This window comes from Mus pahari, chromosome 1 (genome assembly GCF_900095145.1).
Source record: "Mus pahari chromosome 1, PAHARI_EIJ_v1.1, whole genome shotgun sequence".
In the NCBI taxonomy this organism is placed as follows: domain Eukaryota; kingdom Metazoa; phylum Chordata; class Mammalia; order Rodentia; family Muridae; genus Mus; species Mus pahari.
The window spans coordinates 83,665,129-83,680,501 of record NC_034590.1 but is presented as its reverse complement, the minus strand read 5'-3'; the positions used below and the strand labels follow the sequence as shown (position 1 = coordinate 83,680,501).

The 15,373-nt window shown below is 43.2% G+C and overlaps 1 protein-coding gene across 1 annotated transcript in view; it reads right to left on the bottom strand.

Moving 5' to 3' along the window:
- The window catches only part of Spon1 (spondin 1), a 279,501-nt gene that overhangs the window by 152,584 nt on the left and 111,544 nt on the right, over nt 1–15,373 (bottom strand). Inside the window, exon 4 of the mRNA XM_021201343.2 lies at nt 4,400–4,473. Within this exon, the coding sequence (XP_021057002.1) occupies nt 4,400–4,473 (74 nt within the window). The remainder of the gene's footprint in view (nt 1–4,399; nt 4,474–15,373) is intronic.

Sequence of the window (15,373 nt, the reverse complement as noted above, 5' to 3'; positions counted from 1 at the left end):
TGTTTTCTTTTTAAAAACTGAGTTTCACTGTATAGCCCAGGCTAGTCTTGAACTCACAATCCTTTTGCCTAACCTTCCCAAATAGGTCCTATCACAACCTATCTTTCTCCTCATTTCTATCTTGGATTTGTTGGCTTTTGAAATTCTCTTCTGAGATTCTCATGTCTCCTCCCCCTCATCATCCCCATTTTCCTTCTCTCTTTTTATGTGTACATGCGTGTGTTCACACATGTTCAAGTGTGTATGTGTGTGTGTGTGTGTAGGTGCCAGTGAAGAAGTGTGCTCCCATGTGTGGAGGCCAGAGGACAATCTTAGCTCTCATTCCTCAGTGGCCATCCATCTTGTTTTTTAACTTAAAAAAAAATTTAAAAGTTAAAATTCTGCATATGTGTGTGTGTGTCTATAATGTGGGATTTGCATGTGAGTGCATGTGCCCATGGTGGTGAGAAGAGGGTGGTAGATCCTGTTAACTGGAGTAATAGGTGATTCTGGGATGCCCACATGGGTGCTAGGAACTGGACTTGGGTCCTCTGCAAGAACAGTGTATGTTCTTAAGTCCTGAGCCATCTCTCTAACCCCACTATATCTTGTTTCTGAGACATGGCCTCTAACTAGCCTGTAACTTGCCAAGCAGGCTGGGCAGGCTGGCTGAGAGGTGAGCTTCATGATCCATCTGCCTTCATCTCTCCACTGCTGGGCTCACACGTGCAGTCCATCGCAGCCAGCCTTTGTGTGTCCTCTGGGGCATGAGGTTGTACTTGGGTTCTCGTGCTCACAAGACACGTGCTTTCCTAGCCAAGCCAGCTCCTCAGCTCTCTTCTTCCTCTCTCACTTTCTTCTCGTTTTCTGTCTTCTGCTTACATTCTCTTCTCTTCTCTGATTTTCCCCTCATCCCATCCTCCTCTGCCATTTTCCTTCTGGTTGTGACACATTGTCTGAAGTGTATGACCTTTTGGAATATGTGATATTTCTCTATCTTTTAATTGCAAGTGATTTCATATTTCTGTCGCTTTTAAAAATCACAGGCTGGAGAGATGGATCAGTGGGTAAAGGTGTTTACCATGCAAGCTTGAGGACCAGAGTGTGAATCTCTGGGGCCCATGTAAAGTAGTCAGGTATATAGCACAAACTTGTCATTGCACGTTTAAACAGAGATGGGAAGTGAAAACAAGAGAATTTCCTAGGAGCTCCTAGGCTACAAAGCCTGGCATACACAGTTTAAAAAAACAAAACAAAAATAAAACACCAACCAACCAATCAAACAAACAAAAACCAAAGAGAACCCATCTCAAACAATGTTGAAGATAAACACTGACATCCAAGGTTTCTTTTAATCTTATAAGTACATGGAACAGTGTCCATATTTATACATACAGATGTGCACACCCACACTCGTGCATGCACACACACACATATACCAACACACACATACACACACATATACCAATACACACACACATACACACATACTCACACACACATATTATTGCTCACTGCTTTTTATCTTTGTGGCTATATTTCATCACCTATGGAGGAATGATCATAATTGGGGCAATAAATGATAGTTCCAAGTTCCACTATTTCTTTTCTTAACAGATTTGATTTGATTCAACAAGAAAGCAAGGCACATAGAGATTTTGATGAAAAGCTGGCGTTTACTAAGTGATTAAGTACATTAAAAAAATCCCTCGGCTCTGCTTATGTTTAAATGATTTTCTTAATGTGATCATTTTGACGTTAATTTTCTCATGGGTCTGCTGATTCCAGGGATCATCTATAAGCACACAAAAGCATGAGGACTTGCTGGGCCTTTTCAGTCCATCAAGTTGAAAGGAGTCTTTGCATAGATGGTGTGATCACCCATTTTCCTAAGAGTTCAGCCTGAGAGAAGCAACTAGAGAAACATCAGACTATTTCATTATTGCTGTGCTCACTGGACGTTAGCACATACACAGCTTAGACGAGGCTTCCTAAGGTCAGCACTAAGGCTCCAAGGATTCTTGTCAGACCTGGGGCTGGGCCTGTCTGTGAAGTATCTCCTAAGAACTTTCAGATTCTGGAAATAAGCCTGGCTTCTGCCAGTCCAGCTAACAGAACCACACCACAGTGAATGATGAGCTTAGATACCTACAGGGGAAGATTAAGATGGAGCCTATGTGTGAGTCAGAACACCCTTGAGTCCAGCTCATGGGAACTGAGTATACTTTCATGGAAAGAGGGTAAGAGATGAGTTTGTTACTTAAGAAACAAGAGCCTAAGAGCTGGAGAAATGGCTCAGTGGTTAAGAGCACTGACTGCTCTTCCAGAGGTCCTCAGTTCAATTTCCAGCAACCATATGGTGGCTCACAACCATCTGTAATGGGATGTGATGCCCTCTTCTGGTGTGTCTAAAGAGAGCAACAGTGTACTTACATACATAAATAAATAAAATAAAACTACTTATTTAAAAATGAAAAAAGAAACAAGAGCCTAAAGAGTGGAGATGTTCCTTGTTTGGAAAAAAGCTAAAAGAACCATTTATCAGCTAAATGGCTTAGAGGGAAGACCACACCCCATGCATAGTGATGCACACCCAGAAGTTAGCAAGGGTCTTGGCCAGAGAGTCCAGAACTCCCACCCTGATGCCAAGCATGCAACTATCTCCATAAAACTCTACTTAACATTTGACTCTAGCCTTTTTACAAGAAGACAGTGCATTGCTCTGATACAGACAGGGCTGCAAAATAGTGGCCACAGAGGACTCAGCATTGACAGGGAGCAGTGGCTCAAGGCATGGACGCCTGGTGTCAATCCTTGCCCTCCGCTGCTGACTGTAAATAGCTATTTGAACTCTCTCTATCTCAGGCTCTTCATTTGCACTATGGCTGATCCAATAGCCTTTACCATACAGGGCTATAGTATAGATTGCACAATTAAGCAATAGAAGGTGTTTAGAATAGTACCTGTCATATAGCAAACACTCAAAATTATTAGCAATTATTATTTCCTCAGTAGACCTCTCTCCAACCTTTCTTAGTAGTTTATGGTTTGCTATAGTTGGAGAGGATTATTCCTTCCGAAAAGACTAATTGCTGGAAAGGCAAATAAAAATTCTGCAAAAATGAATAGAAATGAGATAGCTAAGCTGTATAATTATAGTGCATTTTCGGTTTTCATTGAGTTACCTAATAACTTCTAAACCAGTTCAGATGTTTAAAGTCTTATTTTTCACTACAGATTAATGAACAAGCGTTTGAACATAGACAGCAATAGGTACCATGCATAAACACACACACACACACACACACACACACACACACACACACACACACATTCAATCTTGTGTGTATGATGTGTGTGTTTGCCTGGGTTGGAGTCTGTGAATGCTGGTATGCCTTTGCACTTCTATGGGGCTCAGAGGACAATCTCAGGTGTTGGTCCTTACATTTCATCTTGTTGGGAACAGGTTCTCTTTATTGTTTTTAACCTGTAGACAGGCTAGCTGCCTTGGGAGCATCTAGGAATTCCCACTTCTGCTTCCATCTCACATGTTACATGGGATTGCAGGGCTGAAGCACCATGTCCAGCTTTATGTGAAGTCTGGGGCTCTGAACTCAAGCCCTCACAGTTGCATAGTAAGAGCTTTATTCACGGAGCCATTTTCTCGGCTTATTGTATGTCATTAAGTCACATGGTGTGGGGGCAGAAGGGCAAGATCGAAGCTAGGCCTAATCTGAGCCCAGGCCCCATCTGTAAACACCCTGTCTACTTCATTAGGATGTTCCAGTCCCAGGCACGGGGGTAGCTCAGAGCTAAAGTGCTTAGATAGCACGCACAAGGCACCAGATATGATCCCTTGCACCAGAAAAAGGACATCTTTAGAATGTTTCACTCTAAGGAAAGGGCATTTATGAACTTGTAGTCTGAGAACCAGAGACTTAGATGTGGTAAAATCACAAGGTTAGTGTCCCCTACCCTCCAACCCATGACACTCCTGTCTTCTACTGCTCTTTTTTTTTTTTTTTTTTGGAGAAAAGCTCCATATTATTCAGATACCATGCAAGTTCTGGTTATTCCAGAGAGCCACCATAGGCTTTTTAAAGGTACACAACTGTGCATTCCTTAATTAAGTCCTGTGAATTATTCCAAGGAACCTCTTCAGAATAATCACTGTTTCACAAAAATAAGAAGACAGCACCAATATAAGGTACATTATCTCCTACCCAGGGAATCAAGCCGAGTAATTAGAGCTTAAGGCGGATCCAATTATCCATAGCACACAGCCAGATTAAAAATCAGAGCTACGTGAGGAGGCAGAGCCCAGGGGAACTCAGAAAGCCCTGTTGCCTGAATTTCTGCAGCCAGCTTAACCTGAAAGAGCCCTCCCTCACCTCTCCCTCCCCCATCTGCATGTTCTTACCCTGTTCACACAGCTTCTTGGTCAGGGAGCCCTCGTCTTGAAAATAAATAATGCGTTTCTGTACAATGCTGGCCCTGTGGGGAAAGAAGACATCAACACAGTGGTGAGAGGGGCAGGTTTAGAGGGACAGTCAAACACAATCCTTGCTTACACGCCCATGTGTGGTGGCTCTGTGTGCTGTTCCCCAAGCTCTGTGTGCTTCTGTCTCTTCATCCATAAGCAGCCAAGCAATGCCTGCCCCATGATGTCAGCCTGAGAACTGTCAGGCAATGTATGTCAGCAGCCTAGCACGTGCCTATAAACCATCCTCTCGCCATCAGGTACTGGGTTACTAATGATGGCACTGCTATCAAAGTAAGAAAGTAAGCCAAGGACATTTTCAGCATCTTTTCTCAATGGCTCATTTTCCCATCCTCTTCCTATTAAATGATGGAAGCCATTTATAGACCCACCACGTATTTCAGAAGCACGTCAAATCCTTCTCCTGAAGGGAAGAGAGGATTCTAAAACTATTTTTTTTGATTTGTTCTAAAAATGTCATTCTATATCATTCCTGAAAGTCTAGACAAAACCATCTCCTACACTCTGAACAAAGACAGCGTCAGCTGTGGTCTCTCTCCCTTGAACACGTCAAACGTGGGCTCTTAGAATTTAGAATGCATAGTTTGAGGTTGCAAATGACTTAGCTTTGGTCAGCACATATTTCCTCTTTCCTTTGGGATAGGACAGACACGCAGTTTCTCCCTTAACTCACTCTCTTGTTTATTTTCCATTGGCCTGGAGAAGGGTGGATCCTGAAGCCCAGTGTTCCAGCAGTTTAAGAGTCTACAACACTTAAAATTGAGCTGGTGCCGATAAATCTCAAGCCATTTCTATTGATTTTCTTCAGCAATGCTACTCAATCAAAAGGTAATTTTCACTTCGATTCACCCTATTTAACAGATAAAGGCATCCCTGACTCCATTAGAGCTGACCACACTGAATAACAGTTTGACTCCCATGATTCCAGACCTAGGAACTGGCCCGCATTCTCTGTGGGGATCTGTACTGAGTAGAGACAATTTCCCCAATCGTCTGGGCGAAAGCCAAGATGACTTTCCAAAAAAATGTCTATGTTACATCCAGTCTTGCACAAAAGAATACAGTTCGGGCCAGCTTTACAGATGTCTTTTACAGTCTTTTCCCACCCAAGAGAGACAAGATGTTGAAATAAGTGAATGAAATATGCTTCCTGTCTACACAAAGTGACTTTGATCATTTTATCTGTTCTCTTGACATTAAGTGGGAAAGTTCCCTCAGACCAAGAGAGTAATAACCCTTCCTACTTCAAAACTGAGTAGCAAAGCCTCTTGTTCTTATGCCATGGTGCCTTTCTCCTGTGCCCCAGGGACCCTTGCAGGAGCGTAGGCCTCCTAGGAAGAGTCTAAGACCCACAGCTCTGGTTCAGTGGAAGGCTCCTTCCTTTTGTCTTCTCGTAGTATTTATGGGTACATTTTCAACAAAATGATTGCCAGAGGGCATGTTTAGTGGCTGGCAATGAGAAAGGTACCAGGGCCATTATGAACAACAGGGATGGGACCACTCGGCTCATTCCCAAAGTTTATATCACAGAAAGGGGAAGCAGAAAATAATCAAACCCACAGCTAATGGTGATTGGGTACTATGGAAACAACTACAGAGTGCAGAAGGGAGACCTGACCAAGCTGGGAAACGCTTCCCTGAGAAATAATAGCTCAGCTGAGATTGGAAGAACAGGCACTAACTGGGGAATTAGGAGAGAGAAGAAAAGGAGAGGGCATTGTTTATAAAACCATTGAAGCAGGGGTGACATGTGCTTGCTGGAGGATGCATAAGTAGAAAGTCAAGGAAATGACATGAGGGGAGTGGGGAGGTAAGTAGCCATCACCATGTGACCAAGGGTCTGCTGGAAAATGGCCTTTCACTCAAAATTTGATAGATGTCTTTGAGGGGCATGCCCCAGGACTGAGATAACCAGATCTGCTCTTTCAAAAGAGTACTTTGGGTCAATAAGTTGGTGTGTCATGTGGTAGAGAGGACCCATGCAAATCAAGCTTTATTTTAATAAAGTTCTCTCCCAATAAATACTTGAGAATGACTGGACCACAGAGATATTCACTTTTCTACTAGTTAGTTTTATGTCAACTTGACACAAGTAAGAGTCATTTTGGAAGAGGGACCGTAAATTAAGAAAATGCCTCCAATAGACTGGCCGGTAGGACAACTTCATAGGGCATTTTCCTGATTGACAAGGGGGGAAGCTCACCCCTGGACTGGTGGTCTTGCAGGCTATATGAACAGGCAGACTGAGCTAGCCATGAGGAGCAAGCCAGTAAGTAGTATTTCTCCATGCCTCTGCATCAGTTCCTGCCTTCAAGTTCCAGCTCTGACTCCCTTTCATGATAGCCTGAGCTACACGATGAAATAAATCCTTTCCTCCCCAAGTTGCTTTTGGTCATGGTGTCTTATCATGGCAATAGAAAGCCTAACTGAGACAGATTCTTCTCTCGTTGCTTAGGCAAAGTACCTGACAAAGAACAACTTAGCAGAAGAACGGTCTGTGCAGCTTCCAGTCGGAGGGAACACAGTCCAGCATGGCAAGCATCATGGCAAGTAAGGCATGGAGATGTGGGGCTCTGTTCAGGCAGAAGCACAGCAGCCACATGCTTGCATCTCAATGGGAGATGCAATTAGGAGATGCAATTCTCAATTAGGAAGCAAGGTAGCGCTATGAACCTCAAGCCTGCCCTCCAAAGAAGGGTATCCTGCCCATCGTGGAATAAGGTTCCACCTCCAAGATGTTCCATGACCTCCCGATATAGCACCCTAGCTGAAGGTTCAGACATATGAGTGCGAAGGGGGATATTTTAGATCCCAACTACACCTGGATGATATACTAACATGGTGTGGAAAGCTTTTTACTGCTCCCCCGAAACACCCTCATCCTCATTTGTCACCATTGCATGACAAGCTCCCCGGGCTCCAGAATTCTGATGTTATTCCATCTTAACTAAATACCCATAATCAACCTTTGCAAGCACCTGCAAGGAATGCCCTGTATGCTTTTCAATTTCCTGGGAAGAAGACAATGGTAAAATCTATGATTTCAAAGCATGGGCATAAACAGTACTTACCCCTAACTATAGAAAAATACAGCTGACTGTAAGAATTTATAGAGACCGCAAGTGGGAGCTATATATTTCCTATAAGCTCTCCAGGTTTTTCACCCTGAGACTATATAAAATGTAAGCTCCCTCACTCCCTTCACTCCCTTTAAAAAAACAATCTTTTTTTTTTGTTTGTTTTTTGTTTTTTGTTTTTCGAGACAGGGTTTCTCTGTGTAGCCCTGGATGTCCTGGAACTCTCTCTGCAGACCAGGCTGGCCTTGAACTCAGAAATCTGCCTGCCTCTGCCTCCCGAGTGCTGGGATTAAAGGTGTGCTCCATCACTGCCCAGTTAAAAAAATAATCTGTATCTTAAACAAAACAACACACAGGCGGCACACACACACACACACACACACACACACACACACACACACACACCCCTTTTGATTATCCAGTTCATACCCAACCAGGATGTTCCTTCTTTTGGGTTGATTGCCTGCCTGAGTGTCTTTCCTAGGAGAGCCAGAGACCTTGGGATACTCCAAGCACAGACCTTACTAACCCATGGAACGACTGCTTGTTCTTTACCTGATTCCTGTGCTGCATCACAAACTTCTTGAGAGCTGGGACTAAAAATCCCTATAGATTTTGTCATTGTTTCAGTGTTGGGATTCAGCGAAAAGAAACAGTTTGTGGAAAGGAGCTTTGGTGACTAATGGGTTGTAGGGGTCTAAGGGGATTTGAGGGTGCATGGTGGGGGGCACTGGACCTAGGACAGCACTGCAGGATTTGGGTGGTTGGTATCAGCCTGGGAAGTCCAGATGAGCCAGGATCGCTGAGGAAGACAAACATTCCCATGCGCTGTATGTTTGCAGGGACCAAGTCCTTGATCCTCTTACTTGTAGAAATTGTTTCACTTTATCCCTCATTTGGTCAGTTCCTAAGAGAATTTTATATTCTGAGAAAATGCATTTTTTACTTTAAGACAATTCCCATCAAAAGTATAAAATTCAGCAGAGGCTTATAAATCATATTATGGTTCAGAAAAATAATAGTTTTACAAGATGAGAAAGCTGTTAGTAAGAACTCCCTTAGCATTTCAAAATGACAAATTTTCTCCATTCTGTGTTGCAATTTGGCAGTCAAGTTGCATCCCATTTATATACTGAATGCTCGCTTATCAGGAGAGAGCATGTTAAAGAAATCTAAATTAAATTTCTTGGTGTGCTAGCATTTCAGAGTTTTGGGTATGAAAGTCCTAAGTAATTCACCGATCATTTCCAAACTTTTCTTTTAAAACTGTAGTGAACATTTCCTGGAACATCATTCCCAATCCCCTAAGTGTCTGATCGTCTTCTGTCTAAAGGGTTTATTCATTTGATATTCTCTTTCCTTGGGGTATCTGCCTATTGGGGTAAGGTTAGAATTTGCTATGAAGTGGGTTGAATTTACTGTTTGGAGTTGAAAAGGGCTGACAGAGAAAGATCTCAGAAACTGATGGACCTGGGAAATAACAGACTATTGAAATGACTTTAAAATATATACCTGGTCCCTCTGTGGCGTGTTCACTGCCATGTACAGACAATCTCTAGAAGGTCCGACTGCAGTGTGTTGCATTCAGTAACTAATCAGTAGTGGTAGCCATTGTTACTGCTATTGTTAAATTCCTGGCCCATGGTTAATATGACTGTGCTTGCTATCAGGCCTGGTCCTGCTGTGGAGGGAGGGGTGGGGCCCCGAGGGAGCTTCCTCACTGAGATGTTTCAGGAAGATAACAGGTGGCCAAGCGAACCTTGGGCTTTCTTTTCTCTCCAAGTAGCTTTGCCAACCTTCTCCTCAATCCCAGTAAATTTTCTTTTACTGGACATTTCTTGGAATAGTTTATAAAATTTCTCTGTGATCTCAGGGCTGTTTTCCATGGAGGTGGTCCAGTATATAGTCAGCAAAATTTATTTCATTTTACCAGTAAAGGAGCAACTGTGGAAAGACCAGGGAATAAGTATGGAGCCATTGTGGAGGTAGCATGACCCACATTGAGGCTACTGCGTTATCACACCTCACAAAGATGCCCAGTGTTAACTCGATCGTGGCCTCACTTTCCAGGGTCTGGGCTCATGCCATTGTGTAGGTTCTTACCAGCCCTGACTTCAGAACATCTTGGAGTTAGCATATCTTCTGGGAGTCCATTCTAATGTATTTAGGGGAGAAGAAAAATGAAAACATAGTTTCATGGCCCTATCTATAAGAAGAGAAGAATTACATAACTGCCAAATGGTAAGGTCACAGTCTCTGCTTGGGGGTCACAGGGAGTAGACTCAGAGACTAGCATAGCATGCTGCTGTGGTTTTTGTTGACAGGACATAAACTAGTGTCACTCAGGAAAACAGAACTGCAGTGTGGGGAAAAAGCCTCAGTCAGATCGACTTGCAGGCAAGAGGAGCCATTTTCTTGATTAATGATTAATATGAAAGGGCCCAACCCATTGTGGGTGGAGTCACCCCTGTCAGGTGGCCCTGGGTTTTTATAAGAGATCTAACTAAGCAAACCAGAGGGAGCAAACCAGTAAGCAGCATTCCTCCGGGTTCCTGCCTCGAGTTCCTTCCCCAATTTCTTACCTTATCAGGGTGAACTATGACCTGGAAGTGTAAGATGAATTTAACCCTTTCTTTCCAAGATGCTCTTAGTTGAGGTGTTTTGTCACAGCAATAAAAGTGCAAACCAGAATAGGGAATAGGAGTTTAAAGGCTGTGCTCTATCATGATGGGGAAGACACAACAGCAGGAGTGTGCAGTGGCCATTCACATTGTGTCATAGGCAGAAATCCAAGAACAAAAAGAGAGTAAGGCCAGCTATCAAAATTTACGGGCCTCTGGGGGTTCACTTCTTCCAGCAAGGCTCTACTGTCTAAAGATTCCACCGTACTCCAGAACAATTCCACTGCTGGGGAACAAGCCGCTAGGAGGCCGGGGTATTTATGATAACTACTATGGGATGACTACAGATCAGTTATCATTCATTCATAAAACATCTACTGGAAGAGGGTAGATGGATTCTTGCTCCTTGTATTGGTAGACAGCTATTGGACTAGCTGGACCAAAGCCTGTAAGCCATTCTCATAAACACACCTATCTATCTATCTATCTATCTATCTATCTATCTATCTATCTATCTATCTATCTATCTAACTATCTATCTATCAATATAGGTATTCTTTTAGTTATGTTCCCCTGAAGAACCCTGACCAAGTGGTTCTAGAGCAACAGAAGTATAAAGATGAATTCTTAAAGTATCTGGAATAGGCTTTCCTATCTGCTGACTCCCACAGTTACTGAAGCCTCTCTTAGAAGCTTGAAGAGTGCTGAAAGTTCATGATGTAAATTATTTTACAAACCTAAGGAGACAAATGAATTTTGTTATTCTGATTCACCAATTGTAAGAGGCAAGGAATTTGGTGACTCTGTATATAACATTTTTTGACAGTTTGTGGAAAAATAACGAAAATGGTTGAGCTGGTTGGTTGCTCCTAGCATCACTGGATAAACTGGCAAAGAAAAGAATGGGTTCCATTCTAGCATCTCAGCATGAAGTGAAGGACAACAATGAACTCGAGTGGTAAAACTGGCTGGCTCCAGATGTGCATAAACAGTCTAAAGGTTTCTAAGTGTGCCCTGGGGGAGGCTCTTCTCTCCAGTAGCTCCAGGAGCTCAAGCTGAGGGACCCAACCCAAACTCTCATTATAAGCTTGGCTGACTTAGAGTGAAAATTCCAGTCTCTGCCTTGAAGGGTGTCAGTGGTTGAAGGACATTAACTGGTAAAGAACAGGATCCTATAACTTCGGATGGAGATGTGTGGGAGGACCCTATTCAAGCTGAGAACTTTGAACCCACACATTATCAGAGTTTTATCTCACCTGAGGAAGTAGTGTTTCCACCCTTAGCAGAAGATGTGCTCACACCCCACCCCCTGAAAGATTGCCTTTCCCACCTTTGACTGAGGAAATTAATTCTTCATGTCTGCTAAACCAGCAGTGACCTTCTCTAAAGGAAATAACAGGTAAGACAATACTAATGTCCTTCAGGGCCCACCAATAGTCACCTTTAGACCTATAACCAGACTTAAAGCTAAGCAGGTTCCTAGAGGGGAGGTAGAAAGTGTAGTTCTGAGGAGGTGCACTAATTATATAAAGAGCTGATTGAGTTTGGTAATTCATTCAAGCAGAAGTCGGGGAATATATATTGGAATAGACTTTAAGGAGGTGAGATGGTGGAAGGAACATGAAATTGGATCAGGCTGGGTTTATTGATATGGGTCCCCTGAGTAAAGGGGCTTAATTTGGAAGCTTAGGCAGTTACAGAAAAGAGGGTATGTGTCAAAAGTTTAAATGGTTGGCTGAAGGATTTGTCAAAAGATGGCTGGCAAGCCATAGATGCCTGATATCCCTTAGCTTAGTGTCCATGGAGGATTTTTAAGGCTCATTTAAACTTCAGTTCTAGACTGGATACTCTGCATAAAACCTAATCCTACACAATGGGAAGGCCCAGAAGCCATGCCCTTCACTAATCCTATAAGATGCAAAATGGTGAGAGGGGCAGGAGCACATCTGAAGGCCTTGGTTGTCACCCTTTCCCTTGTGCCAGACCTTAGAGTTGGAGACATTGATGCTCAGTTGGATGAATTAAATGCAAGGCGTTTAATTGGACACCAAAGTAGCAGGGGCCAGGTGGCAGCACTGAATTGCCAAAGGTGATTGTGGTTATCATAATGGGCAGTATAGACAAAGCAATTTCCATAATGGCCTAACCTATAATGGGCAGCAGAGGTGATGAGATTTTCATGGTGGCACGACTCATATGGACCCTTGCTATTGGCTATTCAGTCATGATATTTCTAGAGACAAAATAGGTAAGAAGCCTACCGCATTTTTGTTGGATCTGTATAAGCAGGAAAATTTCCAAGGAAATGAAAGAAAGGCTACACTTTGGATAGCAGCAAAGGGAATGTCAGCCTGTGAACCAATTCCAGACTGGAGCCAATTTGCAAATCCAGAACCCCGTGAATGAAGGGAATTCCAGCATGCCCCAAGGAAGGACCTTGATAAAATACTTAAGAGTTTTTCTGTTAGCCTATTTCCAGTTCTTCCTTAGAGAAACCTCAAGCCTTTTACAAGGATAACTGTACACTAAAGGGCAGAAAACAATCAGACTTACTGCCGTCTATTGGATCCTGGCTCTGAATTAACACTGATTCCAGAAGACCCCCCAAGAGACACTGTGGCTCTCCAATAACAGTAGGGGCTTCTGGGGGCCAGGTGATTAATAGAGTTTTGGCTGCCATCCAACTCACAGTAGGTCCTGTTGTTCCCAGAACTCACCCTGTGGCTATTTCTTCTCAGAATACATAATTGAGATAGATATATGGACAAGGTGTCAGAATTCTCACATTGGTTCCATGATCTGTAGAATAAGGGCTATTTTGGCTGGCAAGGTTAAATGGAAGTCTTTAGAGTTGTCTCTACAAGGGAAAATGGTGAATTCAAAACAATATCACATCCCTGGAGGAACTGCGGAGATTAGTACCACCCTTCTATCTGGCCAGTGCAGAAGATAGGTGGATTGTAGAGAAGGACAGTTGACTACTAACAACTCAATCAAGGGGTGACATAACTGCAGCTACTGTACCAGATGTAGTATTCTTACTTGAGCAGAATCTCCTGGTACATGGTATGCAGCTATTGATCTAGCAAATGCTTTTTTTTTTCTCAATATCTAGCAATAAGGACCACCAAAAGCAACCTGCTTTCAGTTGGCAAGGCCAGTAGTATAACTTTACTGTTTTACAGGAAGGATATATTAACTCTCCATCTCTGTGTCATAACTTAGAAGAGATCACCATTGTCAGTTTTCCCCATAAAACATCACATTTGTACACTACATTGATGACATTATGCTGATTGGACCAAGTGACCAGGAGGTAAAACCACTTTGGATTTACTGGTAACAAATATGCTCATCAGATGATTGGAGATAAATTCAACCAGAATTCAAGAGCTTTCTACCTCAGTGAAATTCTTAGAAGTCCAGTGATATGGGACATACAGAGACACTTCTTCTAAGGTGGAGGATAAGTTATTGTACCTGTCCCCTCCCACCACCAGAAGAGCAGCAAAATATTTAGTGGGCTGATTTGGATTCTGTAGACAGCACATTCCTCACTTGGGTGTGTTACTCTGGCCTATAAAATAAGTGACTCTGAATGATTATAGTTTTGTGTTGGGCCTGGAATGGAAGACAGCTCTTCAATAGGACCAGGCTGCTGTGTAGGCTGCTCTACGCTTGGGTTGTATAATCCAGAAGACCCAATGGTACCTGAGGTGTCAGTGGTAGATAGAGATACTATTTGGAGCCTTTGGCAGTCTGCTATAGGTGAATCACAGAAGAGACCTATGAGATTTTAGAGTAAGGCTCTACCATCATTTGCAGATGATTATTGTCCCTTTTAGAGGCAGCCCCTAGTCTGCAATTGGGCCTCTGTGGAAACTGAACATTTGATAACGAGCTGCCAAGATACCATGTGACCTGAGCTGCCTATTATGAACTAAATATTACCTGACCCACGAAGTCACAAAGTAAGACATGCATAGCAGTAACCCATCATCAAATGGAAGTGGTATATATGTGATTGGACCCAAGCAGGTCCAAAGAGATTACCCAAATGCCTATGGTTTCTGCTCCTGTTAATAATACCATCTGGTGCCATGCTGTGGTAGCACACACCTTTAATTCCAGCACTTAGGAGGCAGAGGCAGGAAGATCTATGTGAGTTCAAGGCCAGCCTGGTCTACAGAGTGAGTTCCAGGACAGTCAGGGCTACACAGAGAAAAACCTGTCTCAAAAAAGCAAAAATCCAAAACCAAAACAACAAGAACAACAAAAAGTCTGCTGCCAAGCATGCACATACAGCCCCACGGGGTGTGCCTTATGATTGGCTGACTGAGGAAGAGAAGACTCAGGCCTGGTTTCCTGATGGTTCTGTACACTGTGCAGGCACCACCCAGAAGTGGATAGCTGCTGCATTACAGCCTCACTGTGGGACAACCAGGGAGAGGAAATCTTCACCGTGGGCAGCACTCGGACAGTACTCATGGTCATATATTTTGTTTGAAGGGAGAAATGACCAGATATGTAATTGTTCACAGATTCATAGGCTGTTGCCCGTGGATTGGCTGGATGGTCAGGTACTCGGAAGGAACATGATTGGAAAATGCATGAGAAGGACCCATTGGGGAAGATATATGTGACTAGATCTCTCCAAATTAGCAAAGGACGTGAAGATACTTGAGTCTCATGTAAATGTTCATCAAAAGATGATGTTAGCTGAGGAGGAGTTCAGTAATCAAGTAGATAGGACGACCCATTTTATAGACAGTCAGCCTCTTTCCCCAGCCACCCTGTCATGACACAGTGAGCCTATGAACACAGTGGTCAAGGTGGTAGAGACGGAGGTTAGACGTGAGCTTGACGACATATGCGTCCACTCATATGTGGCTGACCTGATGCTGATCATGGCTGCTGCTGAGTGCCCCCACCCGTCCCTCAGAATACAAATGAAGAATCGATTGTGACATCTTAAGAGAGGTATGAAAAGAAAAGAAGACGATTAGACTGTCTCTTAAAAGAACTCATTTAGATGTGAGAGGCATTCAAACCAGGCTTTCATTATTCATGAGTGTGTTTAATATGGCTGGAGAATGTGTTGAGACTTGGAGGCACAATGATGAATAAGATTGTGTGTTTGCGTGCGTGTGTGTGTGTGTGTGTGTGCAAGAGAGAGAGAGGGAGAGGGGGAGAGG